Source organism: Pelodiscus sinensis, chromosome 26 (genome assembly GCF_049634645.1).
Source record: "Pelodiscus sinensis isolate JC-2024 chromosome 26, ASM4963464v1, whole genome shotgun sequence".
In the NCBI taxonomy this organism is placed as follows: Eukaryota; Metazoa; Chordata; order Testudines; family Trionychidae; genus Pelodiscus; species Pelodiscus sinensis.
Window position 1 is genome coordinate 619,312 of NC_134736.1, and position 19,056 is coordinate 638,367.

Below are 19,056 nucleotides of genomic sequence, written 5' to 3' on the forward strand. Positions count from 1 at the left end.
TCCAAAGTGCTTGCAACCCCTCTGAGCTCAGTATCCTCTACATATTTTATACGCTTATTCTCCTCATCATTATCCAAGTATTTAATAAAACTATTTAACGGTACCAGATTTAGGACTAACCCATGAGATCCTGCTAGATTGACAGTGAACCATTGAAGTACTCCAAGTACAATTTCTTTCAGCCAGTTACGCCCGCCCTCATGATAATTCAGTGTAGATCACATTTCCCTAATTTGCTTATGAGAACCATGTGGAACTGTATTTTAAGTCTTATTAAAATCAAGGCCAGTAATCTGGACAAACATTTATGCTAGTTTGATGTGATTTGTTGACAAGTTCATGCTGGCTATTTCTTAATACTGATTCTTTAGGGGCTTACAAATTAATTGTTTGCTAACTTGTTAAAGTATCTGTTATTTAACTGTAATGTTATGTATTACGCTAAGATTGTGTGAACTCCTAACATTAGATTTCAAGCATATATAGGACTGTGGCTAAATAAGCACAAAAGACAAATACTAAATTTTCCCGCCCTCTTCCCCCAACACTGATTTGAAATATTTGAAGTATTTATTATTTGCATATTATCTCAAGCCATGTAACATCCTTCCTGTTTGACCTGTGGTGTCTGGAGCAGCACACATTGGCATATCTAAAGTGAGAGAAGGCTGTGAAAGGGTGAGCAGATACTAACTAGAGATTCAAAGTGTAACCGTGTATATGGTTAACAATCATGGTTACATGCAGGCTCCTGGTAGCACAGGAAGCCAGCTTAAATACCAGTTGCCCATGCTCACTGGCTGTCAGGGGGCTGACTGCCTTCCCGTGCGTAACCACTGAAAATTTCAGTGGTTACACAGTTGCTTAATGCATTTTAACATCTCTAATACCCACTAGTCTAGTGGGTAACAATTAAGTTAAACTTCCCAACCAGTCACAAACTGAGTTTGATTCCTCATGCTGGCTGTCAAGCACAATAGAAATCACACAGCCTCCTTTATTTCATTCTAGTTTTCTGGCTTCGAATCAGCACCTATGTCCAGTAAAGTGAGATGTTACTTTAAGACTCTGCTCACATACAAAATGTTCTTCTGATCAGTGTTCCCTGAAAGCTTGAGCGACTGCACAGGAGAGATTCAGGTGTCACCCAGCTGATTAGCAGAATGCCCACAGCCAATAGCATGTGTTTCTACTGGTAGTGCACATTTGTACATGCCTCAATGCATGTAACAATTTATTCTGTATGTGGATGGAAAAATTAGAGGGAATGTTGCTTCTGACCCCCAAAAGTCAACTCTTATTACCGTATTTGGCCCTTGCCCAAAATACCACAATGCCAGCCAATCTATTAGTGTCTAAATTATATGAAATAAAAAACAAGAGATGTTAAATGGTAAAGCAGTCACACGTACAAAGAATTCAAAGTCTATCAAGTTACTAGCAGTGCTGGTGAACTGGCTGGCTTGCAAGTTCCTCTGGAATACATCTACAGCTGGTATGGGTTATTCAATCCTCTTTTTACAACTTTGTAGAAAGGTTATTTGAGAGGTGAGCAGCAGACATGAAGACAATTTGGAGAACATGCAGCGGCCTTTTTTTATGTTTTGCAGTGTGGCTTCCACTTTGTCCCAAGCTGCCTAGTATGTGGCCTGGAAGCCTTAGAAGTTCTGTCCATAGCATGACCCTGCATGCCTTGCTAAATCATAAGCTGTATCCCTTGCCTTCTGTCAGTGGATCAGTTGAATAGCTGATGATCCTTTTGATGAACCATAAAGCAGGCTAGAGAGTGTATTAATGTCTGTGGGTGTCCTCCAGAAATATAGCACAAGTTTTGCAATACAAACTTAAATATGTATCCATAACCCAAAATACAAAAGTTTCAGGGGATAGCTGAGTTAGTCTGTTACAGGAAAAAACAAATAGTCTATAAAGTGCTACCAGACCAACAAAACGTGTAGATGGTGGTATGAGCTTTTGTGGGCACAGCCTACTTCTTCAGATGACCGGAGTTATGAGTAGTGAGTTTTCATATCCCCTACTCATAACTCCGGTCATCTGAAGAAGTGGGCTGTGCCCACGAAAGCTCATGATACCATCTACATGTTTTATTAGTCTATAAAGTGCTACCAGACCATTTGTTGTGTTTTTTCAAAATACAGAGATACAAATAGTTTGCAGGTATTGTACATGGCATATCTAGCGCAACTCACTGCCATTCTACAATATTAACATTCGTAATATCCTAAAACATCCCCAAATTCCATGAAGGATATCACTCTTTTGCTGAGGTTCACTCGTGTCCCACCTAACTACTTATAAGAGTAATTTTATAAGGGTACCCTTTGATTGCATTCAACACATGGACTACTTAAGCTAGTTATGCACTACACATAAGATAATTTTAGAAGCATCTAAAGCATGAAAAGGTAAAGTTGTTTAATCTTTTAATAACAAACATCTTTCTTTAGGAATTCTTACTTAATAAATTATATAGTCTGGCCAAGCCCCTAATATTCTGCAGAAGATCCCCATGTTTTTTGTATGTAGCAGCCATTATTTTACTTCTTCATAAACTGGTTTCCTTATTTGATAGGATAATTACTACTAGGGTGCATGAGTCATGATTAACTTAATACTAAAAACTTAATTTCTACATAGAGGTACAGCTTATTTTTACATTGTTCTCATACTCTTGAGGATCAAGCTTGCCAATGAATCCTTATTTTAGTTTTTGCCACAACTGTAGAGGTTTTTAACACTTATGTAAAATGTATGTCATGTGAATAGAGTACCAAATTGTTTAAAAAACAGTTTTTAAAGTTATTTTGAAAAACATCTAACATAATTTACCTTAAATTGTGCTGATATGAAAAACCCACAAATGTAACACACACCTAAGGAGCTGTGTGTAAAACTGTGCACTCCTCCTTCCTTCATTCAGCCTGCTACCAGGATTCCCCACTACCCAACCTCATTGTTGATAGTACTACTTCACAGGTAGCTGATCAGTGGTGTTGCTGACTGGCAGTCATGAACTGAATTGATGAAGCTTGTATTTGAAGAATTGTAACTTTCCCAGAAAGGTGTCCTTACAGTTTGTATCAGCTAGACAATTAGTCGATAAGGGGAAAGCATTCTGCTTAGCTGCAGTGGGGGTAGCTCCTGGAGCCAGCGTGAGCCAGGACTAAGCAGTCCTGGCTCACGCCAGCTCTGCAGAGCTGCAGCGGTTCCAGAGCCACAATGGTTCTGGACCAGCATGAGCCAAGTTTGCTCGGTCCTGGTTTACACTGGCTCAAGCAGCCCCTGTTCACAGCAGCATGGGCTGACTGCAGATAGGGGCTGTTCCAGGAGCAGCCTCTGTCTGCAGCCAGACCCTGTGAACAGGGTCTGTTTCGTGGCAGCTTCCTGGGGAGTGGCAGCGGGGGTAGGAGAAGGCAGCACTGCGGAGAGCTGGCTTCCCCAAACATTAGTTTCTATTCCCCCTCCTTCCTGAATTCAGAAGTAGCGGGGGAAGGAGGGAAGCAGGAGTAGTTGAATACTCAACTACTTGCTTACATCCCTAATCAGAAGTAAAGCAAAACAGTAAAGTTAGCAGGAAAACAACTTCTATATGCCTTTGAGACTCAACTGAAAATGGTGTGCTTTCCTTTCAAGGGGTAAGGGTGTTGCGAAATGAATGCTCAAAAGTAAGCAAATCTGAAAAATGCTAGAGTGACTGTTCCTCATATGTAGGATCCTCAGTACCAAGTCTGGAAACCTTGTGTCTTGGTTCTTAATCCTTACCCAAAATCAGGGAGGGGAACATTTTTAACAATTTTAGTACAAAATAAGCAGTTGACTATCCAGTTTCTTAAATATAGTAACCATGTTTTAAGGTGTTATATTCAAGTATCTCTCCATACTGGTTAGGCTGTCCCCCTTTCCAGTTCTGTTGTACTTCCTTATTACTACTAGTGTGATGGTTTGGTGAAGCTAAATCCATTTAAATGTAATTCTGTTTCAGATCTGTTTACCCGAGGTATTGATATCCAAGCTGTGAATGTGGTGATAAACTTTGATTTTCCAAAGCTGGCAGAGACGTATCTCCATCGTATTGGCAGATCAGGTGAGGGAATAGAAATGTTCTTCAGGGAATCTGTGCTAATAAATAACTTTAGCTTGGTATGCCTGTATATCTTGTAATTATTCATACTTCTGGGGTCTTGAGGGGAGAAGCTGAATGTGTGGGAGGGGCTGTTCTGAGAAGGAAGTTTCAAGAGAGTACACAGGAAAGCTAAGTAGAGGAAAAATGAGGTGGTTCAGTTATTAACCTCTGGTAAGCATACACTTGTAGCCATGATACTTCTGTGTGTACTCCCAAAGATTGTCTTCATATGTCTGAATGTCAGTGGATTCAAATCTAAAATCTAAAATTATTCATTGCTGACAAAAGTGCACAATAGACTCAATCTGTAAAATTTGAGTTCAGCTGTATTTGAAGTCCTCAAGGATGAGGAAGAATAGAAAACTGAATATTGTACCTCCCCCTCCACCCACTGTTTTTAAAATGCTGCCCGTAATTATTGGCTTAACTTTGCCCAATGATAAAATCTATTGAAAACACCAGACGGGGGATGATGATCTGCAAGGAGACTGAGAGCGCAGAGTTTAAGTGGTTTAGTTTAACATAGGCGTTTCCCCTGTGAGGAGCGGAAGGGTCACTTTTTTTTTTCTTTTCTGGAGCTATACTAAACAGTAAAAAGTGGGGATATGAAACTTGAAATAGCTACTGATGTGTTTAAGGGTTTGGATTGGTCAGTCTTGTTTTATTACTGCATGATCATAAAGTGTCGTCAGTCACTTGATAATGTATAGACTTGTGTGATAAAGCTGTCACTACTTTGTCTTTTTGAAGGTCGCTTTGGTCACCTTGGTCTGGCCATTAATTTGATCACCTATGATGATCGATTCAACCTGAAAAGTATTGAGGAGCAGTTGGGAACTGAAATTAAACCCATCCCAAGCAACATTGACAAGAGCCTGTATGTGGCAGAATACCACACTGAACCTGTAGATGATGAGAAACCTTAACCATGTACGTATGTGATTGCTCAAAAGGTCCCTGAATTCAAGGCTGGGTGGGTAGCAATGGGAAATAAAATTGAGGCAGGCAAAGCAAGTTGATTTGTATGGATCATGTCACTTCTTACCATTCCTTCACCTTTTATGATTTTTTTTGTTTTTGCTCATTCCATTCTTCATGGTGAGCTCATCTGCATGAGCTGCAGTAAATAAGGTGGTAACCTTCAGGCTAGCTGTTAGAGTTTTGATACTTGATTCAGTCCTCCTCTTGCATACCTTCACGTTTAGTAATGCCGTGCCTATATGCATGGCGGGAGGCTGTGAACTCAACAAACTCGTTAATGAATGGACATAGCATGCTTATGATTTTGTAATGTATAAAGCAGAATCTTTCCTCATTTGAGAGGTTTGACTTACATATTTTTCAGTCTAATATAAAAGTTGATTGCCTGGTCACAAACTCAGAAGAGGCACTAAACATGGATTTCTGCTGGATTTTGGACTCTTACCTTCATAAATGAGTATTGGTAACACCCAGAGACCCTAATCAAGACACTGCTATGTTAGGTTTTATACAGACCACTGATTTAAATATTTTTTAATTGCATAAATTCAAATAGAGGTGCCAGACTACTTCAGAAATCTAGGCTATATTCTGTGAACTTCCCAGGGTTCTGTGGAGTACAGGTTAAACACTGGTATAGGCAATACATTAAGATTGTGAGCTTTTTGCAGCAGTGACTAAGGACTGAGGGCATGGAAAAATACACTATAATGTATAGCCTTGCTATTGCAGAAACTTAGAAACTGGCTCTTCCCAGCTGATAGCCCTGTTGATGACCTGATTTCTTATAAGGGTTACAGCAGAGGTGGGCCATGAGGGAGAGGGTCAGTGGGTAGCAGTCTCATGGATCAATTTGAGGTTGCTCAGTTGTTTGAGCATTGGCCTGCTAAACCCAGGGTTGTGAGTTCAATCCTTGAGGAAGCCATTTAGGGATCTGGGGCAAAATCTGTCAGGGATGGTACTTGGTCCTGCTGTGAAGGCAGGGGACTGGACTTGATGATCTTTCAAGGTCCCTTCCCGTTCTAGGAGATAGGCATCTCCATTCATTTATTTAAAGGTTATTAAATGTATGACAGGAGTGGGCAATAATTTTGTATTTAGGGGACCACTACAAGAGCTTAAGGGGCCAAGGGCCATGTACTTCCATGATATTAATAGAGCACGTACAGGGTCTAGGATGAAGGTTGAGTGCAGAAGGAAACTCTGGGTATGGGATTGAGGTGCAGAAAGAGGGGTGTGGTCCAGGAAGGAGTTGTGACCTACACTGATAGCTTGACCCTGGAGGGGGAGGTGCAGGTTCTGGAATGGGGTTGTGACCTGGGCCATGGGCTGGATATTGCCTGTCCCTGGTATATGAGGTTCAGCAAGGAAGAAAGTGTAGACTGGCTATGGGAGAAGTCTGAGGGGTAGCTTTGTTAGTCGGTAACTGAAAACATGTAAACATGAATGGTTTTGCAGCACCTTAGACTTTAAAAAAAAAAAAAGTAGCTGTATCTCACTTTCGTGGGCACAACCCACTTCAAATGAAGATGATGATGGGAGAAGCTGACTCAAGTGGATGCGGCTAGTATTATACAAGTGAAAAATGTAGAGACTGATAGAATGAACGGGGGAGGGGAGGCAGAGTTGTGAAGGGCCTTGAGAGTGAGGACAAAGAGCTGGAACTTTGTATGAAATGGAGTACTAGCTCAGGGTTTCAAAAGGAGTAAGATAGGTAAGAATGAATGAACAGTTGTTTTGAATGTATTTCGGAGAAGCAGTGAGTGAATTAATAAGGTCAAAGAAGTTGGAATACTCAAGATGGGAAATTAGGGTTTGAACTAGAGTTCTAGCATTGCTATGAATGAAAAAATGGCAGAATTAAGATGTTGCCTGGGATGTTTGTGGCAAGAGGGATGTGCCAAAGATGATCCTTTGGTTCTGGAATAATAGGAAGGATGGGTGATGTCTGCAGTGAGAAAGCGGGGAATGTTGACAAAAGATCTATTCTGTTTGGGTGACAATGGGCCAAGCACTTCACCTATTAAAATGAACTGATTCAAGCTCCCAGGAGCCTACAGTCTTTCCATTTCCTGATCTATGGGATATGCAGCATTTTCTTGTGTAGTCTCCTTGAAGGAGTGTGTATAAAAGCTGTATGTATGAAGGATGATGTTTCTTTAATTAGATGTCTCTCTCAAAGGTGGGTCTGGCCCAAGAAAGCTCATCACCTAATAAACCATCTTGTTAGTCTTTAAAAGTGCTACATGGTCCTGTTTTTTGTTTCAGCTAGACTAGACTAACACGGCTACATCTCTATTACTATTCTGTCAAAGGTGTTTTTAAAAAAAAACAAACACCCAAACACAGATCGGTCTCTGTGCTGAGCCAGTTTCTCCTTCTTATGCCTCAGCCCACTGAGCAACAATATTTGCAGTTGAGGTATAAATCCCCCGAGTATGTTCGTCTGGAATTGTAGCGGTACAGTAAAACGCCGATGGTCTGGCATCTGATGGTCCGGCACTCCTGATGGTCCGGCACCATCAGGAACCCGGCAGTGCTCCGGGCAGCCGGACCATTGGAGCTGCTCTGCCCCCGGCTTCCTCAACTCAGCCGCTGCTAAAGCTGACCAGCGGCTGAATCGGGGAAGCCGGGGGTAGAGCAGCTGGAGTGCTGCTGGGTAGGTCCCGTAGCGCTGCCCCTCGGGGCTGCGGGACCAACCCGGCAGCACCCCAGCTGTCCCGGATTCAGCTGCTGCTGAAACTGGCCAGCGGCTGACTCCAGGAAGCCCGAGGCAGAGCTGCTCTGCCTCCGGCTTCCTGGAGTTAGCCGCTGATCAGTATCAGCAGCGGCTGACTTGGGGACACCTGGGGCAGAGCAGATGGGGGGCTGCCGGGTTGGTCATGCAGCGCCAAGGGTCGGCGCTATGGGACCAACCAGGCAGCGCTCCAGCTGCTCTGCTGTAGGCATCCCTGATTCAGCCGCTGCTGAAACTGACCAGCAGCGGCTGAATCAGGGACGTCTGGGGGCAGAGCCGGACTATTGGAAGGGGGGGACTATGAGGAGTCTGGGGTGGCATCCCCCCACCCCACCCCAGGCCCCTCATAGCCCCCCCTTCTGATAGTCTGGCATATTTGATAATCCGGCACCCCCTGAGTCCTAAAGGTGCCGGATTATCAGAAGTTGACTGTAGTTAGTGTATCCCAAGGTTAGACTTCTGTAGCCTAGAGCTCCAGAGACTTTGTGGACACTTCTCAGCCTCATTCATTTTACTAGCTATATAAAAGAAAAAGGGAAAATAAATGCTTTTGTTTCTGGAAGCAGGATATTGTTTCAGAGATCCATTAAGATTCCTAGTTATAGGAGAAGACTAACCTCATTAAATTATACCCAGAAAAAAATCATCATTTGTTTTCTCAGTGGAAATATGGAAGGGGGAAACGAATAATTTTGGTCAGGACAGGCTAACTAGTACCCATCCTGGGTTTGACAGATGGGTAAGGATAAGTTGGTGCCTAATTGTAATACTGTAACTAAAAAGTTAATCCACTAAATTTGGTTAAAAAATTTTAGAGTGCTGCTAATATGCCTCTTAAAGTTACCATTGAGAGCCATTGACAGTGAACAGCCAGTATTCCGGGAGTCTAAGGCATGGAAGCGTAGCTTGCACTTGTGATTTCCATGCTTGTAATATAGGAACCTTTCAAAGTTGTAAGTAAATAAATTGCTGTGAAAACTCATTTAAAGAGTTTTCACAGCATTTAAGCAGTCTCAAAGGCGGTCCCTGAGTTATGAACGTGACCTGCGCTTACAAAAAGCACGGTTGCTATGTAACTCAATGGGGTTTGACTTATGAACATTTTGAGTTACAGCCAGGTGTTTGATCCGTAACCCGTTCATAACTTGGGGACCGGCTGTATTTTTAAAGAAAAGATCCTTTTTCCATGCACTCATCTCTTGGACTGTGTTTCCTTTCTATCACCCAGTATGAGTGGCAGCTTCATAGGTTTTTTTTGTTTGTTTTTTTTAAATAATAGCCATGCTATATTCTTTCATTTAATAATGAACATCAGACTTCTGTAATTGGTCAAAGTAACCAGAACCAGTGCTTCAGTTAGGTTTGGTAGAGCTGCTAAACCATAAAACTTAATTCTTTTTTGTGTATTCCTTGTTTTTTGAAAACAATTCAAGAGAACTAACTGTAGGTTGTTTGTTTGTTTTTTAGGCTTTGATTACAAACTCCAGAAGCTGAAGCCCTTTGATCCAGATCTGTGACACATCGTTTCTTTGGGGATACCCTTCTCTTTTTGGGTTTTTCTTCATCTTTTCATTTTGGAACTATGAAGACTAAAGAGCTCAGACATGTATTTTTCTTTTTTAAATTTGGCAGTAAGGAAGAAAAGAGAACAGAAGGAATACTTTTTTTTTTGTTTTTTTTCACTTGTTTGCACTGTGTGCTGATCGAACATTAGTTGCACTAAACTGCTGGTTTTAAATTTTTTTTTTTCTTTGGGGGGGAGGGGGAGGAAGACAGTGGCAGCAAGGGAAGAGAAACCCTGAAAAGAGAAGAAACCTGATGAACAGAGGCTTGTCTACAATTTCAAATTCTCCAACAGCCGACTGAGTGCATTTCAACTTCTCCCTGGTTACTCATCTGTTAAGCTAAACAGCTTGTTACTTATTCGTGCAAAGTGCCTTATGCTATGAGACCATTCTGAATATCACTTTTCAGATTCAGCCCATGGAATCAACAGCTTTTTTCTTTCCAGGTCAAAAGTCCCCAACCTGTCTCTTGGCTTCCCCTCAACAATATTCAAGCCCAGGGCTGCGAGATGAAACTATCAGTAATGTAACACTTTTTGTTTAACTTTTTTTAAATTGGAGGAGTTGACATGCAACTGCAGTTCACCCACACTGTAAATACATGTATTTAACAAAACAACTATGAATCTGGGCTGATTAGGTGCAACATCGTAGCTCTAGAAAGGAAGAGCAGCCTATCATCTTTTGCTGGAGCCATATGAAAAGTTTGTATGCTCTAGCAGAACACTAAAGACTGGTTTCCATAAGTCTCCATTAGTAGTTACAGCACTTGATATGTAGACTTATTTCCGAGCCATGGCCCTCTTTCTTCTGGCGCAGTGTCCCATTGAATTGGATGTGTATACTTGTACAAACTTGTAAATACGTTTTTTCTGTTTTGGGTTCAATATATAACTTTTTTTTTAATGAAAGTTGCTGGGGTTAAAGGGATTAGACTGATTATGGGAGCAGCTAAAGATGAGAGGGGCTCAGTTTACTGCAACAGTAAACACCTGAAAAGTGCTCTGATTTCTATGAAGAGCAGGCCTAGACAAATGTCTTTTGTCAGGGTGGATTTGCTCTGGTGCTTGCAGTATTGTCCTTGCTGCTCTTTGTGGAAGATATTATTGTTCAGTTGGAAAGGCCTCAATCCACAGCTTCACTTGTTTGGGGTACTCTTTGATGTCCCTCTTAATTCCAAGAACTCTGCGAGCTCTGAAGGGGGCAAAAATCTGTGTTCCGTCTTGGTATGAGGGAAATCTAGCAGCTAGCAGTGTAGCTGAGCAAAACATAGGAAGTGTGAATTTGGATTTAAAAGAAACCATAGCAAACAAAGTTACGTGAATAAACTGACAGTTCTGGAGCTCTGTTGGATAATGAATCTTCTGCAGCATTGTGCATACTCTGCCCAAAACTACCTTTATATAGACTTGAGCAGAAAAAGGCAAATCCTTTAACTTTGAAGCCGCAGAAAGCTGCATGCCATCTTCTGTGTTCTGGCATGAATTGCAGTCTGTCCTTCTGCATTGTTCATTGCTGCAGAATGTTTTTATGGTCAAGTAGTGTTGCTTTAAATTGTGCCCCTCCCAACATGCTTGATGTTTGGCCTGATCTGCAGGCAAAAGGAGTGAGACAAATCAAAACCAGTAAACTTTTTTTAAATTCCCTTTTAGCCTGTTCAACTATAGTGCATCAGGAGGCACCTGGATGAAAGCAAATCCCTTTTGGTCAGTTGTACTTCGCATATACCTATGCTGTACTCACACAGTGCTTGCTTACCTGAATATGAACATGGGAACTAATAATTTCTCCCCCTTTTTGACTTTAAAAAGTGAAGTTATTTGAGTTTTTTGGGAGGTGGTAGGGAGGCAGATTTATCCATCCAACTTCTTAAGGATCAGAAAAAGCCAGGTGCCTCCTGGTGACAACTTTCAAGGTGAAAAGTGTGGGATTTTTTTTTTTCAATCTACAGTGACTTTAACTGTAGCAAAAGCTGCACTAAAGTACAAATTCAAGAGCTTGGTCACAGGCGCTCTGTGAACCTCTTAGCTACATCCAGCTGGCAGGTACCAAATGTAAACAAGTAGTTTTGGGGTGCTTTTGGGGGAGGGAGTTTGTGGGTGGTAAATTTTGACCAAAAGTAAAATCTTGCTCTTGTATTGCAGCCAGCTATAATTTTTTTTTTTTTCAGAGAGAGGGGGATCATTTTAGTGCAACAAGGAAAAGTGTAAATACAATATCTTGTGACAGAGCATGCACGTGCAACAAAGCAAAGATAGCCTTGCTGAAAGTCAAAAGTGCATGCTCTGTGTGAATTTGTGGTGTGTTAGCCTGGTGCCATGTTCTGATGGTCCCTCTAAGCACAGAAATTTTAAATTGAAAGTATTAGCCTCTGAAGATTGGCACTTACCTAGACTATCAGGGGCACCATTTTTAGGTAGCTTTCTCGAGAGGAAGGAGGCAGTCTGATTCTGGTGCTAATAGGCTATCTCTAAAAGGTATATGAACTTGCAAAAGGAAAGATGCTCCAAATAACTAGGCAAATCCTAGTCTTTATTTCCTCCCTCGTTACGGAATGTGTAAAACATGGCTGTTAAGTTTCTTCTGGCTTCTTAATTTTTACAGACTACTTGCCAACATTTCCATGTACTTGTTTATTCAGAGCAAGTACCTGCTTTTAATAATCCCCAAATCGAACACTTGTTGTGTGGTGAAGTTCTTAATAGGATATTGAGAATTTTACATGCTTTACCATATTTTCCCCCAGAAGGCTAAAAATTACATTGTACGCCTTTAAATCTGATATAGACCCTGTATCTTAAACCCCACAAGTGGAAGGAGGTGGTAGTGAAGTGGGGGCACAAGTCTGTAACTAGTTAAATTGCAACTATCTATCTAAACTGGCTTCTCCAAAGTGTATTGTACAAATGCACTACTGTAGCTGGAGGGTTTTCCAAGGGGAGGGGGGTGGGTTGGTCTTAAATATTTTCATTTCCAGAATGAGATGGGAGCATCTTTCCTTTGCCTTCTGCTTTGTGTCTGTTTATATGAAGTTGGGTGAGAACATGAAAGCTTGACACAAAGATCTTGCATACATGATGGCATAAAATCATCTCATTCTGACTAACTTTGTTTTAGTGGTGGGAGGGGGAGGGTGTCTGCATCAAGGATTTAGAAATGCTTCAGATGGTTGTATTCCATCAGCGACTGACATGCTGACGCAGAGACCATCATTCAGTCTGTGTTTAAAGCACTGTTCCAGTTTTGTTTGTGGTGTGTGTGGTTTTTTTTAACAAATCACATGAATTTTTTGTCTGTGCCGGGAGTCCAATTCTATTGGTGAACTATACATTGCCAGCAATGGACTTGATGATGCTGCCGGTGCCAAGGACCATATTGCTTCACAGGAACAGAGTGAACTCTGCTGTCAGGGACTAGAATAGCATTTCTTGCACTGCAAAAATTTGATAAAATTAGTCCAAGCCAAAAATATTTGGATGCCATGACCCTTATAATCCAATTTTAAACCAGTGCGCTTCTCTTTATAATAAATGCATGGTCTCTGCAGTGAAAAGTATGCCAGATGAAAAAGTTGGTACATGAGGAGGATAGCATGCCTTATAGCTTTGCTCTTTCCACTTTTTCTGCACATAAAAGCATTTCACATTTGAAGCATTGTTAAAGTCTTGTGTAGACAAGATTGGGAATGGGCGGGGGGAGGGATAGGGTATACTAAGATACAGGCTTGCTGTATTTTAACCATTAATTGTGGGGAAGGGGTGTCTGGAGAAAAATAGTCACTGTTCCCTTTATTGAAACAAACTAGAACTTAAAAGGTTTTTTGTTTGCAACTCAAGTCAGTTTATAATCCATTGGTCCCCTGTCAAAAGGGCTGTGTTCCACTGATAAGTGAACAGGGTGATCTATAACTTGGAACATTCAAGGGAGGGAGGGAAAATTGGCTTTTTGTTAAATTGGCAAACTGTCCAGTGGAGCTGAGTTTTCCTTGGGAATGTGTATATCTGTGTACATGTGTATGATGGAAGGCTGCAACTCTGTGAAAATTTTCACTTGAGTTCAGAGTACAGAAAACACAAATGGTAAAATCCTGATTTTGTTGATTAAGCTCAATAAAAGCTCACTGGAACTCCAGATTTGTCTTGGTATCAATTTCCTATTACCCTTCAGATAAGTATCTTCTGTGTGACTGTGCAAGGAAGTGTCGTGCCTATTTTCTTCATCCAAATCCTGCATACATGCTGTTGCTGTGAGTGTGTGCACTTCACACCCTGAGAGAGAAAAAGCATCAGTTGCAGAAAGGGGTGTCAATCTTTCTGTATAGCAGAAGCATTCTGCATTTTTAGAAGCAGTATTACAGCTGAAGCAAAGAGCAAAACAGTACCACCTGTAAGATAATGGATAGCAGGGCTGTCTTTTGTCCAAATTAGCTTCTGTTTGAAAGTGCAAGGCTGGACGGCAATAGCACCTACGCTGCAGGACACCTGAGTTGCTCTGCCAAAACACATGCAGACTTTAATGGGCCAGTAGTTTTAATGAGGACCTTGCACAACAAACTTAAACTTTAACTAGCCTTCTGAAACTAATGGCAATACATTCCTGTGAAATGTTCAGTTTCTGCCATACCTGTTAAGCTGGCTGTTTAGCTTAAATCAGAGGGAAAAGTCTTGTTTCTGCACTGCTCTGTGGGTTTTTTTTGCATATTGCAAAATGACTTTACAATCAACAGGCTGTTTAGGAGGGGCATAGGGCTGGGACTACAGACTGTTGCAAGTTAGGATTTTAATGTATTCACAGCTCCATGAGGGGGTGAGAGCGCACTCTTCCTAACAGTCCTCAGCAGGAGGGTATATTCCCTTCCAAAGGATCTGCCCCCACAGAAATTGCTAACCAGTACATCTGCAAATGCCAATTTTATTTGAATAATTAATGAAATATGCTGCACCTTTGTTTTCAGGCTAGCCGTACCACCATTCTCCTCAGTTGTTTGCTGAAGCATTTATCAAATGGATATTCGCTGCTGTGACTGTACTAATTGAGTAATTATAGGGTGTATAAGCCCTAGCTCCTACATAAGGCTTTTATCAGTAGATTTCCAAGCCCTTTACAGAGGATAGCAGTACCTTTATTCCCCCCTTGATAAGGCAACTGAGGCACAGAGGTAAAATAATTTGCTCAAGGTCACCCAGCAGCCACTGGCTGATCTGGGAATAGAAACCAGATCCGTCAAACCTTATTTCTGTGAAAGGAGTCTGACCAGTATCTTCTCTCAAAGGAATAGTTCTTTCCATTGTAATGTGGAAGCTCTGTAGGCTGGGAATTGCTGTGTCCGTTTTGCTACAGAAGAGCAGTGTTTTAGGACTATTTTCAAATAACACTTTGCCTTTACCTCCTTCTGGCTTGCTGAAATACTGTACATAGTTTTTGTTTTAACATAGCTTTCTACCAATATAAATATAGCATTTAGTAATTTTTCATTTTCGAATTGAGGATGAAGCTACTGTAGGTTACAAACCTTGAAATGTTTTGGTTAAAAGTCAGAGCCAACAGAAGTGCCTTCTAAAGTGGGACACCTCTCTTTACGGGATATGAGCATTCAAGACCACAAAAGCTAAGCAAGGAATCATTACCCCTTTCTCCAGAAAGACACTTCAGTTTTAATATCACGTAATGAATGCTAGAAATACTCTAGAGGAAAAGTATTGTAATAGAAATTCAAATCTTATCTCCCATTTATAAAAATGGGAAATGTTTACTTCTACAGTACGTTTCCACTATGATGAGAACCCCTTATTCCTTAATGCTTGAGATGAGCACATTTGTGATGGTCACTTATATCTATATGGAAATATCTAATGCAATATTTTTTTATACCACTGACATGTAACATCTTACTACTCACATGTGAATATAAAATGTGACCTTGTGATAACTGGTTACTAATTAATTTGACTAGAAAGTTTATATAATGGGAGGCATTAAGTGGGTATCGCAATGCTTAACTTCAGAGAAAAGAACCACATCTTAAATGGTCAAAGGCAGTACAGTCTAAATACTTAAATTAATAATTACCAAAGATTTTTTTAACCAGACTATTTAAAAGCTGAGCAAATGTTAAATAGAAAAGTTTGGTGTAATCTGAAACTAATTCAGTTATTAAACCTTGATGAATATCTCCAAAAGAACTTAACAGCTGACTGTAAAATGGCACTGTTTTCTGTCAGGGAGACAAGCAGTATGAACAGGATGTTGAAGATTTACAGCTTTGCTGTGCATAAATATACAACCTGTTAATGCATAAACTGAAGATTCTAATAGGACTATCCTATAAGGTGTTGAGCCAGTAAGTGACAGTAGCTGATACAGTAATTCCTCATTTAACAGGTGCCCGCTTAACACGTTTTCACTATAGCACAATTTTTTTTAGGGAACATTTTTTTAATTACACAACTGTCCCAGAATAACACTATTTCCCCAGCTGGCCCGTTGCTGGTGGCTGTGCGGGACTTCCCCCGCCTCTCTGAAAAGTGGTGGAGGGTTTGCTGCTCACCAGGCCGTTCCCTGCAGACTCCCCCTTGCTGGCTGCCTTGCCCCCTCTCCTCCGCTCCCGCTTGCAGGCCAGCGGCTGGGTTTTCCCACCTGGCCTGTCACTGGCGGCTGCGCGGGGCTTCCCCCACCTCTCTGCAAAGCGGCAGAGGGGTTGCCACTTGCCATGCCGTTCCCTGGCGACCCCCCCCCCCCCACTTGCCGGACGCAGTGCGGGTCCCAGAAGACCCATCAAGGGGTTATTCCCAACCCAGTCCCCCTCCCCTCTCCTTCCTTTCCCCAGAGCCAAACACCTCCCCTCCCTGCTGTAAACCCAGTCCCCTTTCTCCCCCAACCTTATGTCCTAGTCCCAACAAACACCACTGCTTGAAATTCAACTCCCACCTTTTCCATTATTTTCAATGGGAAAATTGACTCCATATAATGTTTTCACTTAACACAATCATTTTCTGAAACATATCTATAGTGTTAAATGAGGAATTGCTGTATTAGGATCCTGCTGAGCCCTTGAAAGAGGGGTCTTCCTCCTTCAGTTAGACCATAGGTTCCCAAACTGGGAGGCATGAGGCAACCCAGCTCCCCATCAATTCCTCCTCCAAGAGAGCCCAGTCCATCTGGTAAAATTCAGAAAATACCATGTGAAATGTCTGGTACTTTCTGTTTTTCCTGGCTCGGGTGTCCACTGGAACACATGCAGCTCAGGCTGGCTGGGGTAGGGGGAAGGATGGAGTGTCCTGGGCAGACTTCAGAATGGCTGCCTTAAAAGGGCAATGCCTGCTCGGCTTTTTTTTTTTTTTTTTTGGCCTTAGTTCCTTTTTTTTCCTCAACATGTTTTGTTGCTATTTTTGTTTTTCGGCCCCAGTCAGCCCTCTTCCCCCCCCCCCCCTTATTTTTTGCTCAAGTTTTGTTACTATTTGGAGGGGGCGGAGTGCGTGATGGTTTCTCAAATCAAAAAGGGGCTGAAAAGTTTGGGAACCACTGATTTACACTATGGAAGAAGTGTATATCTCTGATCAGAGACACCAACTAAACTCTCTCATTTCAGCCTGTTCCTCATCCCCAGACGAAAGGTAAGCAAGCCATTTTACACCAAGAATCAGCTTATTCCAGTGCTGCTGCTGCAATGTGATGACTCCACCAAGGCAATAACATCTTTGGTGAGATGTTTACTACAAGAACAGTTTAATTTCTTGGGATTGCTTTTGTGATATGGATGGTATACTGAAAGGCTGGATCTAGACTGGCAAGTTTTTCCGCAAAAGCGGCTGCTTTTGTGGAAAAACTTGCCAGCTGTCTACACTGGCCGCTTGAATTTGCGCAAGAACACTGATGATCTAATGTAAGATTGTCAGTGTTCTTGTGCAAATACGGTGATGCTCCCGCTCAGGGATAAGCCCTCTTGCACAAACATATTTGTGCAAGAGGGCCAGTGTAGACAGGGGAGGACTGTTTTGTGCAAAAATGCCCCGATGGCGAAAATGGCGATCGGGGATTTCTTGCACAAAACCGGGTCTAGATTGGCATGGATGCTTTTCCGCAAAAAGTGCTTTTGCGCAAAAGCATCCATGCCAATCTAGATGCTCTTTTCTGCAAATGCTTTTAATGGAAAAACTTTTCCGTTAAAAGCATTTGCGGAAAATCATGCCAGTCTAGACGCAGCCAAATTGAATGTCAGTACTTGTTGCAACAATTTCAGTTAACCCTAGCCTAATTAGCTTTAATCTGAACAATAAACAAAAATAATGGCACTTTGAATATTAGGGATCTTAAAACAAGGAAATTAATTGAATTTAAGGAGTGGTCCTGAAAGTGAGGTGTGTTTATAAGAGATGTTACTTTAGATGAGTAACTCTTAAAAGGCTTCTAAGTAACTGAATCTAAATATTTAATTCAGTTTAATAGGACTTGGTTAAGATCACTTACCTCTGCTAGTTTAGAAATGATTTGTCAATCCAGGATAAAAAAAAGAAATTGCCAACCCTTAGAATGAAATCATTTGCCCATCTATAAAGTGTTCTAGTTATCTTTTACACACAAAGGCAAATAAAATAGCTTGTTCTTAAATTATAAAGAGAAGAGAATTCTAACCTAAGGAGGAATCGTGGTCCAGAGACTTAGGAATAGGGTTGCCAGGTGTTCGCTACTGACCCAGACAGTCCAGTATTTTCACCTGCTGGCTGGGGGAGGGGGGGGGAATTCAGAAAATACCACACACCTAAAATTTCCAGTATTTTCTGAACCCCCACTCCCCCCCCGCTAGGAGGTGAAAATCCTGAGTGCTTACCTGGTTCTGCAGGTGAGCTATCTGACCCGGAGCTGGGAGACAAGATGGCAGATGGTTGCCTGCAACCTGTTAGGGCCAAAAAGCCTCAAAAGCATTTATTAAAGGGGGCCATGCTCTTTTTTTTTTAATTTAAAAAAAAATTTTTTTGCTTAACTCTCTGGCTCCCTCTTTTTTTTCTTTGCTCAACAACTTTGGTCTCTTCTCTTCCTCCTCCCGCTTATTTTCCTCAACGGGTAGGGGGTGGGGGGGTGTGTGTGTGTGTGTGTACACACATAAGAACGGCCGTACTGGGTCAGACCAAAGGTCCATCTAGCCCAGTATCCTGTCTGCCGACAGTGGCCAGCACCAGGTGCCCCAGAGAGGATGGACCGAATACAGTGATCAAGCGATTTGTCTCCTGCCATCCCTCTCCAGCCTCTGACAAACAGAGGCCAAGGACACCATTTTATCCCCTGGCTAATAGCCTTTTATGGACCTAACCTCCATGAATTTATCCAGCTTCTCTTTAAACTCTATTATAGTCCTAGCCTTCACCGCCTCCTCTGGCAAGGAGTTCCACAGGTTGACAACATGCTGTGTGAAGAAGAACTTTGTTTTATTAGTTTTAAACCTGCTCCCCATTAATTTCATTTGGTGTCCTCTAGTTCTTCTATTATGGGGACTAATAAATAACTTTTCTTTATCAGCCCTCTCCACACCACTCATGATTTTATAGACCTCTATCATATCCCCCCTCAGTCTCCTCTTTTCTAAACTGAAAAGTCCCAGTCTCTTTAGCCTCTCCTCATATGGACCCGTTCCA

General features: G+C 41.8%; 1 protein-coding gene across 6 annotated transcripts in view; it reads left to right on the forward strand.

The window, feature by feature from the left end:
* DDX6 (DEAD-box helicase 6) overlaps positions 1-13,558 on the forward strand; it is a 31,297-nt gene extending 17,739 nt beyond the window's left edge. For all 6 annotated transcript variants that reach the window (XM_075909584.1, XM_075909581.1, XM_075909579.1 and 3 more), the window contains exons 12-14: positions 4,004-4,105; positions 4,895-5,074; positions 9,330-13,558. In XM_075909584.1, coding sequence (XP_075765699.1) covers positions 4,004-4,105; positions 4,895-5,070 — 278 coding nt within the window. In that variant the 3' untranslated portion in view covers positions 5,071-5,074; positions 9,330-13,558. The remainder of the gene's footprint in view (positions 1-4,003; positions 4,106-4,894; positions 5,075-9,329) is intronic.
* The last annotated feature ends 5,498 nt before the right edge of the window (positions 13,559-19,056 follow it).